Source organism: Ambystoma mexicanum, chromosome 8 (genome assembly GCF_040938575.1).
Source record: "Ambystoma mexicanum isolate Mex_15411 chromosome 8, UKY_AmexF1_1, whole genome shotgun sequence".
Classification (NCBI taxonomy): domain Eukaryota; kingdom Metazoa; phylum Chordata; class Amphibia; order Caudata; family Ambystomatidae; genus Ambystoma; species Ambystoma mexicanum.
Genome location: NC_090929.1, coordinates 83,912,295 through 83,926,650, shown reverse-complemented (window position 1 = coordinate 83,926,650; position 14,356 = coordinate 83,912,295). Strand labels below are relative to the sequence as shown.

Below are 14,356 nucleotides of genomic sequence, written 5' to 3'. Positions count from 1 at the left end.
CCTCTAAATCACTCGTGATAGACCTCACTACAAGTACGACGTCTCATTGGTTCTGCTGGCTATAGGACCCTAGATTACTTGGTCCATTGTGATTGGGCGGGTTACACCCCTAGACATAAATCTCCATTTTAATTAGCAGCATGCCGAATGGAAACACAGGTGCCTGCTGTCCCAAGTTTCCTTCCATCAATCAGTATCTTAGGGCTATGTGTCAATTAGTTGGCTGGGTATGGCCTCGGAACTGTAGTCTCTTATCAGGATAAGTTATCGCATCCTCGGGTTCTGGATGACATCAGGCGGTGGTACTTCTTCGCGCCTAGTCACGTGTCTGTTCATCCTGAATCTGCTTCAGTTTCCAGCTTTTATTGTATTTAATTCTGCTTCGGCTCTGCCACCTGCCTGGGCCTCTCTTATCTTGACCTTCACGGGTGAGCTGGTACGCTCCGAAGCCTGATTCTTGCGAGTTGACGCTCTCCTCCCCTTCTCTGGGTGACCTCGATTTCCCAAGCATCAGCCGCTCTCTGTTGAGTTTCGATTCCGCTCTTCCTCTCTGTTCTGGCTGGGTTGTGAAACTTGGCCTGTTAGGCCTCGGGCAGCCTGCGCACACTTCTGCTTTACAAAATGGAGTCGCACTTGTATAATGTACTCCTTGAGGTAGATATATAGTTGGCGCATGCAGCATCTATTATTCTACTAAGCATAGCAAGCAGTATTGTTTCCTTTGCTTCTTGCGTTCCAAGCCTATTTACACACGTTTGACTGGTCGGTTACTTTGCTTCTGTCTTGTAACACGTTGCTATACTTTTTAACATCATCTCTCCCCTGTGTCCATTACATCTAGTTTCATAACTGCTCGCGCTGGCATGTTATCTTTGATAGCCGGTTTTGTTCATTTGCGAGTCTGTTCAGGCACTTATGTCATTTCTGCTGGCCTTCCATTAGGGCTCTTCGGGTCTCTTCGTGGACTGTATGTAGGTACTCCTCATTTCGTATCAGCGGCTAGTATGGCTGTCTGATAGGGTACCGTGCTGCCCAGGGTTGTCCAGTTATGGGCGCTTCAACAGGCACGGATCTTCTGATGTACACTGGGCAGAGTCCCAATGTGGCTCTCTGTTGGTTCATTTGCCCTTCATACGTTATGCACCTTGGCGAGTACCTTTCTGGCAGCTCGAAATGAGGAGCGGGTGTGCAGGTCACTTCTGGGACCTCCTCTACAAAGCCATCCTGATAGAAAGCATTCGGAAAAGAGGATCATAACCTGCTATGCATGTGGCAATCACAAGAGTGGAACAAACAGCACCAATGTGTATTATGTCTTCCCAGAAGAGGAAGTAAATAGTGATGTTATTGAAAGTCAAGATACTTGAGCAAACTGTTTGAAGTAAACGTTACAACAGAAGTACTTGTTTATTTATTTCAGTGCGCAAAACCCAGAGGCATCTCAGCGATAGTTACAGAAAGTGCATCGTACAGTTAGAAAGTGCAGTAATAGGCATAATAGTCACAGGCTACGTACCCAGTCTAGCAAAGCATTGCCTCATGGTATGGGGGGCCTACTTCAGATGTGCAAACAAAGGAAAGGTCACAATCAGTGATGTGTAAAACCAGAGGGTAGCCCTCTGGTGATCCTGTACTCAGGAGGCCAAGGAAATGCCATTAGATTTTGGATCCCGACCCTCTGGATGGACAAGCAAGCGAGGATCACCTGGGTAGTGGGTCCTCAGGGAGTGGGGGAAAAGCACCTGATGGTGAGACATGGTATCCCCCTTTTCTCACAGCCCATTTAACCCCTATCCCTACCGATTTCATGGGCAACTACAGCTCCCATAATTCCTCCCCACTTCACACTGACAACATTACTGAACCGAGGAAGAAGAGTAATGAAGCCAGGAAGATTATGATATGATAAGTCATTTATAATACACCTGTACACAAGTGTTTCTAGGCGGGGCAAGACAAGCGTGGGAAGAAAGAGGGAGGACATGACAAATGATCTTACTAGGCCTTGTGTCATTCAGATCGTGCAAGTGCGAAAATGAGAAGTGCAACGGTAGAGGGAGGGGGTACAAGAGAGAGGGGAGGGGAAAACAGGCAGCAATGCTCTCAGTAACTGCAGCCAGGGCAGTGCAGCTCTGGGTAGTGCAAGGAGAAAAAGGGACTGTAGGCTTACAGTTACAGCCCCTAAGTGTGTGGTAGGCCCGGAGGCCTTTGCAAGGATGACTGATCAGGAAAGGGCCTGGTAAACAGTGAGACTCTGAGGGTAGCCATGTAACCAGTCTGTACAGGCCACCTGCATGACAGATTGTCGGGGACTAGTTAGCGAGACACCTTGGGGGTTCTTACAGTATGCATGCCACCTATTTGTCCATTATGCTACTACTAGCTGTACACAGGAGCAGCATATGACAATTTTCTCCAGGACACAAAATGGGCACGCGGATCAATTATTTTGCTATTTTATGCATGTCAGCTGGGCAAAGTATCTGAAGATGGCAGAGTTTTTACAAGGACACTGCAATAAGTAAGGACGTTTTCTGAAAAATAATTTACATGGTGACAACAAACTCAAATCTTGCATCTACAAAAATAAGCCAACTGGAACTAAGGCAGGCTCATTGGCCAATATTCTTGCACAATCCACAATCCTATCGTGGCTATACTGCTAGCACCTCCTTCTAGGCCCAGAGCAACATTTTAGGGTGCCGCGAGCGACATGCTGCTCCCAAGCTACACGTTGGGGATCACTGGGTTAAGGACAATGGGGGATACTCTTCACATCTGGTGGTCTTGTCCAAACCTTGAACCATTCGGGAGATAGATCCTCAATGTTATCGCAAAAGTGATGAGGAGGGTTTTTGCCTGGAATCCTCGAGTGCCTCTTATTGGGCTACCAGTAGAAGTGACATACCCCCCTTCTCTCCCAATGGGAAATATCACATCAATATTGCTCTCCATAAAGTGGAAAATTGGATCCTGGTGGAGAAAAAGGGAGATCCCTCTGTCAAACATCTGTGGAAACAACTATGGACAAGGATGGCAATGAAGAGATTGCCTAGAGACATTTTGGGCTCACACTCAAGCTTCAAAAATATTTGGCAACCATTAATACATTTTCTATTTCAGGAGAACAGAAATGTAACGTGCCCAGTGAGACTTAGGGATTTACAACTATTTGTCAAACTATGCGGGTGGTCTTTGTGTGATGGTGCAGGTATGGCAGATGCAACGTCATGCACTGTCTCCCAGACCTCCCAAGCAAGAGCGGAAATATAAAATAAGAAAACTCTTGTAGTAAAGGTTTTTAGGCCTTTTGTTGTTTGAGAAATTGCATTGTTATTTTGTAGATCATGAACACAAGTAGAATAGAGTTAGTTTTGCCACACTTGAGAGAACTAGTTTTGCTGTACTTCAGTGTGCCTTAGGTTGCTGAATACACAGACGATATAGAAAACAATGAAGCGTGACATGACTAGTTGAACTGGGCATATAAAAGAACATTAGTTGTGTTGAGCTTTGTTGTAACAATGAGCAAGGCTATCGCCATTTTGAGACAAGACCCCAATCGAAGCTTCAGAATTGGTTTTATTAAAAGCTTTTCTTTTCACTCCTGCTAGGAAAACACCAGACAGCAAAGGTCAGGGAAGAAGGGAGGATAGGATGGTGTTAGGTGAAGCTGTGAGGATCAGCTGTTTCTAGTACCCGAAACTAGATGTACAACAATTATTTTCATTCCAGGCGATAACTACATGAATACACAAAGCTTTGATCGCGAGGTGCACAAGGATTCATGTAGCAACATTGATACAAAGTTAAGCTGCATACACAGCGCGCCCAATGACAAGTTAGTGCCATCGCACCTGTGGTAGAGTGTATTGGTGAGACCAATAAATGTGAGAAATTATTTTCTTCCCTGCAGGGCCCTCACCATGTTTTCTCTAAACAAGCTATTCATCCCATGACCTAATTAGAACACTGTGCACCTGCGTTGGCAACATGTATCAAGACAGGAGTTGAATAAGGAGTTATCCAAGGTTATAGACTGGTCTGGGATCATTGGGGCCCAAGCATGGTAAGCAAGATCGGAGCATTTTTTCTCTAAAAGCCAAGGTTTGATCTCTCTGTTCACATCAATTGCTAATTGGGTTGTCTCGGAGGGATGAAACATCCAAGGCCACCCTAAAAAGTGCCAACCAAAAGTCTAAAGACTTTTGTTTCAATGTCAGCATAAGAACTGCCAGCCAATGAAATAGTGAATTAATGATGTTCATGGTGATGACGTTAGGTTGATGGGTTGGACTTGAGTGGTTCTGGAGATTAGCCAATGGTAGATTCCAATGTATAGGGTTCTATAGGGTCCTGCTTAGGGTAGCCAAAGACCATGTTAGAATTTTACTAAATGTTATATTTTGTAATTATGTTAATCCTGCGGTTTTCCACTTTATAGGGAAGGTCCTATATAAGGAGAGGATTTGGAATCCCTCTGTCCCAGGTCAGGGGTCGTGAGGAGGAACGAATTCCCTTGCCTCGAGAGAAGTAGGATGATGAAGGACCTGCGGTTTTTATTGATGTTTAATTGTGTATATAATAGGTTATTTGGTTGTAATTAGTGTATACAGTGGGTTTTTGTTGGGGATTATTTATGGATGGCCATTGTGGTTGGGAAGGAGATGTGTAAGAGGTTTGAGATTGTTGTGCAAGTGACAAGCGCTTTGGGGTATACAAAGAAATTTGGAAGGTAATTGAATTTATGTGAATTGGCTCATTAAGGAGGGGAAAAGGGAATTTTGCAAGATGCCACTGTACAGCGTCAGCAGGTTATCTGGTGAACGGAGTTGAATTTTGAAATATTATGGAAAACCCATTAGTTCATATGTGTAAGGCACTCCCACAATATAGGAAGAAAGTAATGAAGTACCACCGTTAGAGGGAACAGGAGACAGCTGGTAAAATGTTTACATTTTGGCCCGCAGAGGGCACACATACTAAAGAAATATTGTGGCACATGCACACGCGTTTAACAGCTACACATAAAGGCGAAAAGTTAGAAAGCAGATACAATATTCTTCAGCTGTGGAAGATGTTTGAGGAAGAGGAGGTCAACAAAACTTATCACGTAACACAGAGAAATAAAGAGACATGTGCACCATCTACTGCCCCTCCCCTTCCTGCACAGTGTGCCCAGACACTATCCCTTACAGCCCCCTGTAGACTATACCAATCCCTGTTATATACCCCCAGGTGAAGACATTTTCGTTTCCTCTTATATGCAGGTGCCCACGCATAGACAGACACCTGGTGATGCCAGTATGTCTGATCTGAGTCTGGACCCTTTTTCTTGGATGCAGTTTGATGGGGTTAGAGGTGTTCTTTTCTGCTTGTATAAGCGTTACTTGCCCAACTCACCACAGCATTTGTTGCAATGCATTTAATTGCCACAAATTTGGGAAGCTGCGGGTATACCTTAAATGGTGTTTTAAGGCTGTGGTGCGGGGAGAGGGTGAGGTGGTATAAAAAGGGGCTATAGGGGGCTTGTCATCATAGAAAATGGCACAGGAAATTTGGTGCAATGGCCATCAGGTTAGTTGTACCTGATCAGTATAAGGAATTTGAATATAAAAAGTTCTGACTATATCAGAAGCATTGCACTGTCCAGATCGTAACTTGCTATTTTAAAACTGTGATGGGAAAAAAAGAACATTTTTCAAAATAATGGGCCTCATTAGGACCCAGGCGTTAAGGGGTTAACGGCGCCGTAAAAGGCTGCGGCGCCATTAACCCCTTAGCGCCTAATTACGAGGTCCCGTTGTGGGACCCAACCTTAACGGGTGGTCTGCACCAGCCGTTAAAGTAGGGACCCTCAAAAGGACCTTCGAGGTAATTACGGTACCGCAATTTCCGCCTACCCCAGTCCCATTGAGCCCTATGGGGCAAATATGTGAATGGGAAAGGGCCAATGTTCAATGGGGAATTACCGCCCCGCCAACCGTGGAATGGGGTGGTAATTCCCCATTGAACATTGGCGGACTCGTTACAACACCGGCTGCAACCATGGTGCGAATAGCACCATGGGTTACCGCCAGTGTTGTAATGAGGGCCAATGTGCTCTTCCCCGTATTCCGGCTATATGTATTTGTATTTGTATTTATTGATTTATAAAGCGCCTTACACCAAGGCGCTGTACAGTGGAACAACTTAGCACATAAAACATAAACAATGTAACGGCGGAAGCAAAATTACAATATGAACCATTCAACAAAACAGTGAAAAGAGCAATTAACTGAGGGGAGAAGGGGGAGTAGTGGTGATGAGTTGGAGGAGGGAAAGGGAAGGGAGAGAGAGGGGAGGTAGGAGAGGAGGGAGAGATAGTCAAGGGGAAAGAATGAGGAGGGAGGGGATGGAGAGGGGGGAGGGGGTTTCAAGGAGGAGAATGGAGGAGGAGAGATTTAAGGGAAGTGCGAAAAGAGGAGAAGGTAGGGGTGGAGCGGATGGCGAGAGGAAGGGAGTTCCAGTGCAGAGGCACTAGGAGTTGCAAGGAGCGGAAACGGGAGGAGGCGCAGGGGGAAGGAGGAACAGTGAGAAGGAAATGGTCAGCGGATCGAAGGGAACGGGAGGGGGAGTAGAAAGTGAGAAGGGAGGAGAGGTAAGGGGGAGCAAGACCATGGAGGGATTTGAAGACAAGGCATAGAAAGTGAAGTTTAAGTTGAGCGTGGAATGGTAGCCAGCCAAGGCAGGATAGCGAGGTGGAGATGGAGTCACGGGAGGTAAGGAGACATAGGGTACGAACAGCAGAGTGGTAGATGGATTTAAGGGGGGCAAGATGAGATGTAGGTAGTCCAAAGAGTAGGGAAGAGCAATAGAAGAGGCGGGAGAAAACGGGATATGGGATATGAGAAGTCGGGAGGCGGGATATGTGCTCTCACTTAGTGTAATATGGGGATGGCTGCACATTTTCAAGGGCTGACTTTGGTACATAGTCCATGCATGGTCCACTCTAGCGAAGATACGGGCATATGTTAATCTTTGATTACATGAAGTTATGTTATGGTGTCCCTTATGAAGCGCTTATATAGCCCAAGACCCCCAAAGTGCTTAGTGCTTATCCGTAGGGTGAAAATGGAACAATCAAATGTAGTGTGAGTGTGCTTGTCTCTGGCGTACAGGTACCTTTGATATCAGCAATTTGACCAGTAAGAAAGGCGACATGCCACGCTGTGCTGTTGTCTTCCGGGAACAGGCACTGGTGCTTCCTCCTCACAGGCTGGATCGAAACAGTGCGCCCATTGGCTGTGACAAAACCATTCTGCAGCAAAGAAAAGAACATCACTCGGCCACATTAGGAGGGTAAGGGATGGGTTGCATTTAGACATCCCCCAGCCTCTAAAGCTAATCAAGGGGGAAATGCACCAACACTACTTTTCATTCTGCAAGAGTGTAGAAGTAAGATTCTGACACGGAGGGGTGATGGCGATTGGCATAAACATTTATAAAACTGGAAAACTAAAAGAAAAGCCCATCTTATCCAACTCTAAGAGGGGTTTCCCTGCCTCAACCAAAACTAATAATGTCAATGTCAGGATGTCCAAATAAAAAGTTCCAAAGTCCAATGTCAGAATCCTAGCTCTGTCCCTCACACTCCAAGGTAAACTAGATAATAAAGTGGCCTTTCTGGCCCAGAGGGGTGACTCCCTTCCCATGGGGTGAATCCTAGCTCTGACCCTCACACTCCAAGGTAAACTAAATAATAAAGTGGCCTTTCTAGCCCAGACAAGTGAAACCCTTCCCCTTTGTGAATCCTAGCTCTGTCCCTCACACTCCACGGTAAACTAAATAATGAAGTGCTCTTTCTAGCCCAGAGGAGTGACTCCCTTCCCCTGGGTGAATCCTAGCTCTGTCCCTCACACTCCAAGGTAAACTAAATAATTAAGTGCTCTTTCTAGCCCGGAGGAGTGGCTCCCTTCCCCTTGGTGAATCCTAGCTCTGTCCCTCACACTCCAAGGTAAACTAAATAATAAAGTAGCGTTTCTGGCCCAGAGGAGTGACTCCCTTCCCCTGGGTGAATCCTAGCTCTGTCCCTCACACTCCAAGGTAAACTAAATAATAAAGTAGCGTTTCTGGCCCAGAGGAGTGACTCCCTTCCCCTGGGTGAATCCTAGCTCTGTCCCTCACACTCCAAGGTAAACTAAATAATAAAGTAGCGTTTCTGGCCCAGAGGAGTGACTCCCTTCCCCTGGGTGAATCCTAGCTCTGTCCCTCACACTCCAAGGTAAACTAAATAATAAAGTGGCCTGTCCAGCCCAGAGGAGTGACTCCCTTCCCCTTTGTGAATCCTAGCTCTGTCCCTCACACTCCAAGGTAAACTAAATAATTAAGTGCTCTTTCTAGCCTAGAGGAGTGACTCCCTTCCCCTTTGTGAATCCTAGCTCTGTCCCTCACACTCCAAGGTAAACTAAATAATAAAGTAGCCTGTCTAGCCCAGAGGAGTGACTCCCTTCCCCTGGGTGAATCCTAGCTCTGTCCCTCACACTCCATAATAAAGTGGCCTTTCTAGCCCAGAGGAGTGTCTCCCTTCCCCTTTGTGAAATCTAGCTGTCCCTCACACTCCAAGGTAAACTAAATAATGAAGTGCTCTTTCTAGCCCAGAGGAGTGACTCCATTCCCCTGGGTGAATCCTAGCTCTATCCCTCACACTGCAAGGTAAACTCAATAATAAAGTGGCCTTTCTAGCCCAGACGAGTGAGTCCCATCCCCTTTGTGAATTCTAGCTCTGTCCTTCACACACCAAGGTAAACTAAATAATAAAGTAGCCTGTCTAGCCCAGAGGAGTGACTCCCTTGCCATGGGAGAATCCTAGCTCTGTCCCTCACACTCCATAATAAAGTGGCCTTTCTAGTCCAGAGGAGTGACACCCTTCCCCTTTGTGAAATCTAGCTGTCCCTCATACTCCAAGGTCAACTAAATAATTAAGTGCTCTTTCTAGCCCAGAGGAGTGACTCCCTTCCCCTGGGTGAATCCTAGCTCTGTCCCTCACACTCCAAAGTAAACTAAATAATAAAGTAGCCTGTCTAGCCCAGAGGAGTGACTCCCTTCCCCTGGGTGAATCCTAGCTCTGTCCCTCACACTCCATAATAAAGTGACCTTTCTAGCCCAGAGAAGTGACTCCCTTCCCCTTTGTGAAATCTAGCTGTCCCTCACACTCCAAGGTAAACTAAATAATTAAGTGCTCTTTCTAGCCCAGAGGAGTGACTCCATTCCCCTGGGTGAATCCTAGCTCTGTCCCTCACACTGCAAGGTAAACTCAATAATAAAGTGGCCTTTCTAGCCCAGACAAGTGAGTCCCATCCCCTTTGCGAATTCTAGCTCTGTCCCTCACACATCAAGGTAAACTAAATAATGAAGTGCTCTTTCTAGCCCCGAGGAGTGACTCCCTTCCCCATGGTGAATCCTAGCTCTGTCCCTCACACTCCAAGGTAAACTAAATAATTAAGTGCTCTTTCTAGCCCAGAGGAGTGACTCCATTCCCCTGGGTGAATCCTAGCTCTGTCCCTCACACTGCAAGGTAAACTCAATAATAAAGTGGCCTTTCTAGCCCAGACAAGTGAGTCCCATCCCCTTTGCGAATTCTAGCTCTGTCCCTCACACATCAAGGTAAACTAAATAATGAAGTGCTCTTTCTAGCCCCGAGGAGTGACTCCCTTCCCCATGGTGAATCCTAGCTCTGTCCCTCACACTCCAAGGTAAACTAAATAATGAAGTGCTCTTTCTAGCCCCGAGGAGTGACTCCCTTCCCCATGGTGAATCCTAGCTCTGTCCCTCACACTCCAAGGTAAACTAAATAATAAAGTGGCCTTTCTAGCCCAGAGGAGTGACTCCCTTCCCCTCTGTGAATCCTAGCTCTGTCCCTCACACTCCAAGGTAAACTAAATAATAAAGTAGCCTTTCTGGCCCAGAGGAGTGACTCCCTTCCCCTAGGTGAATCCTAGCTCTGTCCCTCACACTCCAAGGTAAACTAAATAATAAAGTGGCCTGTCCAGCCCAGAGGAGTGACTCCCTTCCCCTTTGTGAATTCTAGCTCTGTCCCTCACACTCCAAGGTAAACTAAATCATTAAGTGCTCTTTCTAGCCCAGAGGAGTGACTCCCTTCCCCTGGGTGAACCCTAGCTCTGTCCCTCACACTCCAAGGTTAACTAAATAATAAAGTGGCCTTTCTAGCCCAGAGGAGTGACTCCCTTCCCCTTTGTGAATCCTAGCTCTGTCCCTCACACTCCAAGGTAAACTAAATAATTAAGTGCTCTTTCTAGCCCAGAGGAGTGACTCCCTTCCCCTTTGTGAATCCTAGCTCTGTCCCTCGCACTCCAAGGTAAACTAAATAATAAAGTAGCCTGTCTGGCCCAGAGGAGTGACTCCCTTCCCCTGGGTGAATCCTAGCTCTGTCCCTCACACTCCAAGGTAAACTAAATAATAAAGTAGCCTGTCTAGCCCAGATGAGTGACTCCCTTCCCCTGGGTGAATCCTAGCTCTGTCCCTCACACTCCAAAATAAACTAAATAATAAAGTAGCCTGTCTAGCCCAGATGAGTGACTCCCTTCCCCTGGGTGAATCCTAGCTCTGTCCCTCACACTCCAAGGTAAACTAAATAATAAAGTGGCTTTTTTAGCCCAGAGGAGTGACTCCCTTCCCCTGGGTGAAAAGACAGTTCTTTTATTTTTAATGAGAGTTTTTGTTTTAAAATAAACCTTTTCACTAGATAAGAATGATAATAAAAATACATATCAAATTAAATTACCTCATAAACAACAATCAAAAGAAACACAATACAAAAGAAGAAAAGAAAACAGTTTAAAAAACAAAAATGTAAATTAATTATACTAAAATAACTATTCAAATAAATCAATTTCAGCCAGTATCAATTACTGTAAAATGTGCCATTTATATTGGAACATTCAAACACATCCAATAAAGATTAAGCACTTTTTCATACTATGGCCCCTCATTAAATCAGCCCACAATGCAGGCTGCGAGGTCCTGGAGAAATGGAGTGTTGATGTTCTAGATCAGGAGTCTGCGACCCTTGGCTCCCCGAGGGTTTATGCACTACAACTCCCACGAGCACCTGCCAGAAAATGTAATGGTGATGGGTCATGGGAGTCGTAGTGTAAAGCATTGGGAGAGCCGCAGGTTGCAGACCCCTGTTCTAGATGAACATTCGCTTCACACTACAGAATCAGATGTTTTATAGTTTATTAGGTTTCTTACATAATCTACATGTTCTGTTCTGTGCCGTTAACTGTATTCTAGGCCCCATGACTTCTAAAGTCGGGAGCACATTCATTCTCAATCTCCTATACACCGATCGTGCTTTATAGCACGGGAATAGAGATGTATATTTCACCAGGCACCTTCTTTTCCTCGCAAAGCGACCATACTCTTTGTACAAAGGTTAAGCATCCAATCCATCCATAGTCAAACACCAGTCTACGCTAAACAATGTATTATTCACTGTTTCAGGAGTTTCAATTAAATTAATTTCTTTCAGGCCTAATGTTTCAAGTGTGAGTTTATTATTCTTCCCAAATGCATTCAATGATGGAATGCTCTTGTCATTGAGCATAGCATGTAGAGGCTCAAACAGGGAGTTAGATGGAGCAACGAGTATCTTCTAAAAAAAGAAAGACGCAATTTGGACCACGATACTCTGGCCGCCAAAGATACTAGTCCAAACTTGTGCCGATTCACACAGTTTGGAATGCAAAGGGGAGGACTAGTCTCCTCTTCCAAATCATTCCCTCCAGAGAATTCAAGTATGTAACATGATTTTATAATGAGCATTCCATGCTGTACATGGGCATGGCACAACCTTCGCCCAATAGTACTCTCGAAACGGTAGCAGCGAAAAGGTGCACATAGAGACACGCAGTCTCTTAAGCTGGGATATGAACGATTTACATTTTGTTCTCAAAGCCTCTTCAGTTGTCCCGTTAGGCTCCTTGTATCTTAAATTGAAGCCCAGTAATCGCATTAAGGAGGTTGATGTCAAAACTAGCATTGCCCACTTGCCACCCAGACAGTTCTGGATAATCAGTTCTTCAAGTGTTGGAGGAATGTCTCCCTTTCCCAGCCTTCCTTAGGATTCTGGTACAATTCAACAATGAATAGGAAATATCTCTGTTGCCCAATTTCCCTTCTCGAATATGCGTCTCTGTCTCTAGGGTCCCCAACCCTGATTGGCAGACCTGGTTCCTTTTCACCAGGCACTGTGACAAAGAAGAGGAGTTTGGAAACGTCTCCAAACTATAGTGGGCACCTGACCTTGGTTGGCGTACCTGGTCTCCTCCTACCAGGCACTGCAACAAGGAATAGTGGCTTGGAGGCTCCTCCAATCTGTGGTGGGTCCATGACCCTGGTTGGTCTTCTGACCTGGCACTGCAATGAAGAAGAGTGGCTTGGATGCTTCTCCAAGCTTAGGTGGGTCCCTGACACTGGTTGGTAGGCCTGGTTTCCTCCCACCAGGCACTGCGACGAGGAAGGAGTCTGGCTGCTTCTCCAAACTCTGATAGATCCTTGACCCTGATTGGCAGACCTGATTTCCTTCTATATCAAGCCTCTTAGTCCACAACACAGACTTGGTCTACTCTCCTGCCAAGTCCTGACTCCATAGGTATCACTCTCACAGACCTCTTTATGGCCTCTTGTTTTCCCACACAGACGTGGTTTACGCCCCTGTCAAGTACTGTATCCATATATATATTTCTCTCACATATCTCGTTATGCTTTCTTGATCTTGCATACAGACTTGGTTCACTCCCCTGCCAAGTGCTGTCTTCATATGTTTCTCTCACAGTTATCTCTCTTTTGTAACAATCCTGGGTCGCCTTCCATCCAAGTACTGTCACAAAGAAGATTAATGCTTCTTGTAACTTGGTATGTCTTTTTCTTGCAAGGGTCTCAGACCTTTTTACCCTTGTTAGCACAACTCAGTAAAGTTTTACTCACTGTGTTTCTTGGGGCTTCTCGTACCCTCTAGGACCCCCAACCATACACTCAACCACCCAAGTACCTTTAGGGTCCTGGCTGCAGCCCTCCGGTTGGTCGCAGGCTTCCCAGTGTCCATTTTTGCTTTGTCGGCACTCTGGGGCTCCTACTGGCTTGCCGCAGTGGCTCTGCAGCTTCAGACCCACTTCGCCATCTCCGTTACTTCCAGACCGCGTGCTAGTACAGTGCTGCATTGCCAGTCCTCTTCACAGTCAGCCTTTCGGTTTCTTGCACGGGTGCGGTGGAAACTGCCCCTTCAGCATCTCTGTGCCTGGGCCTGCTCCTGCTGCATCCATCTGCGAGCCTCTGTCCCTCTCGTGGGTCCTCTCCAGAGCACCTTACATTCGGGCAAGTCCGTTGTCAGTTTTTATGTCCGTTCCCATTAAGGTCTGCTGTTGAAAGCTAGACCACTCAGGTAAGTTCCTTTTGGTGATCCCTGCAGATCCACGCCTCCTCCTCGTCTCGGTCCTTTCTTGTTCTGGATCTTCATGACATTCATCCCTATTCTTCCTTGTCTCTGTTCTCCCTACTTCCTGTATATGAGATAGGAGGGAGAGGTGAAGAGAGTGGGGGTGAAGGAGAGGTGGCAGTGTCAGGGGAATACCCCTTTCTCCCGCAATAGTCATCACTGGTCCCAAGGGGGGGGGGTCTCCCTCCCCATGAGATCCTCCCACTGAGTACCACCCCCAGGGTGACCATCAGTTAGCGGCCTCACCTCCCTGACGTCCTGGGAAGGAGCTTCCCTTATGGAAGCAGTGACGACATGCTAAGATGTGTCACAATACACAACAATGCAGGCATTTGGGAAAATGTAACCAATATTTCAGCCTGTAACAGGAATTGAACATTTCCTGGCATTGTTCATACACCCAGACTTACATGGTCCCACACACGTCATCACTGAACGCTTTGGCAACATCCCCCCCACAATGGTGTCATTACATGGGTTCCCACCCAACACTCAAATCATTCTCAAAATGCCTGGCAAACTAATGAATCCCTTCTGTCTGAAATTCCCACCATCCGTAAGAGCAAGACTGCGATGCAGGAACTTCTATAGAGACGCACAGTTGGAATATCTGGATTGCCAGGTCAACAAGACTGTGCAGCACCATGTATTATCTTACAATTGGTCTCAAACCTAATACTCACCTATTCAAGTCACATCTGTTACACACTTAATGCCAGTCGACTGTCAGATCCACTCTCCTAAATGCAATACGCCATCTTGAGCTAATCGCTATAGGCCCTTTGAAATGTAACCCATCCGCTCCTTTTCTAAAGTAATCACTCCTATGGCCTGTGAGCCTGGTCTGCACCAAATGAC

At 46.2% G+C, this 14,356-nt stretch overlaps 1 protein-coding gene across 2 annotated transcripts in view; it reads right to left on the bottom strand.

Annotated features, from left to right (window-relative positions):
* ADAMTS13 (ADAM metallopeptidase with thrombospondin type 1 motif 13) overlaps nucleotides 1–14,356 on the bottom strand; it is a 447,185-nt gene that overhangs the window by 356,552 nt on the left and 76,277 nt on the right. For both annotated transcript variants that reach the window (XM_069609349.1, XM_069609350.1), the window contains exon 4: nucleotides 7,165–7,300. In XM_069609349.1, coding sequence (XP_069465450.1) covers nucleotides 7,165–7,300 — 136 coding nt within the window. The remainder of the gene's footprint in view (nucleotides 1–7,164; nucleotides 7,301–14,356) is intronic.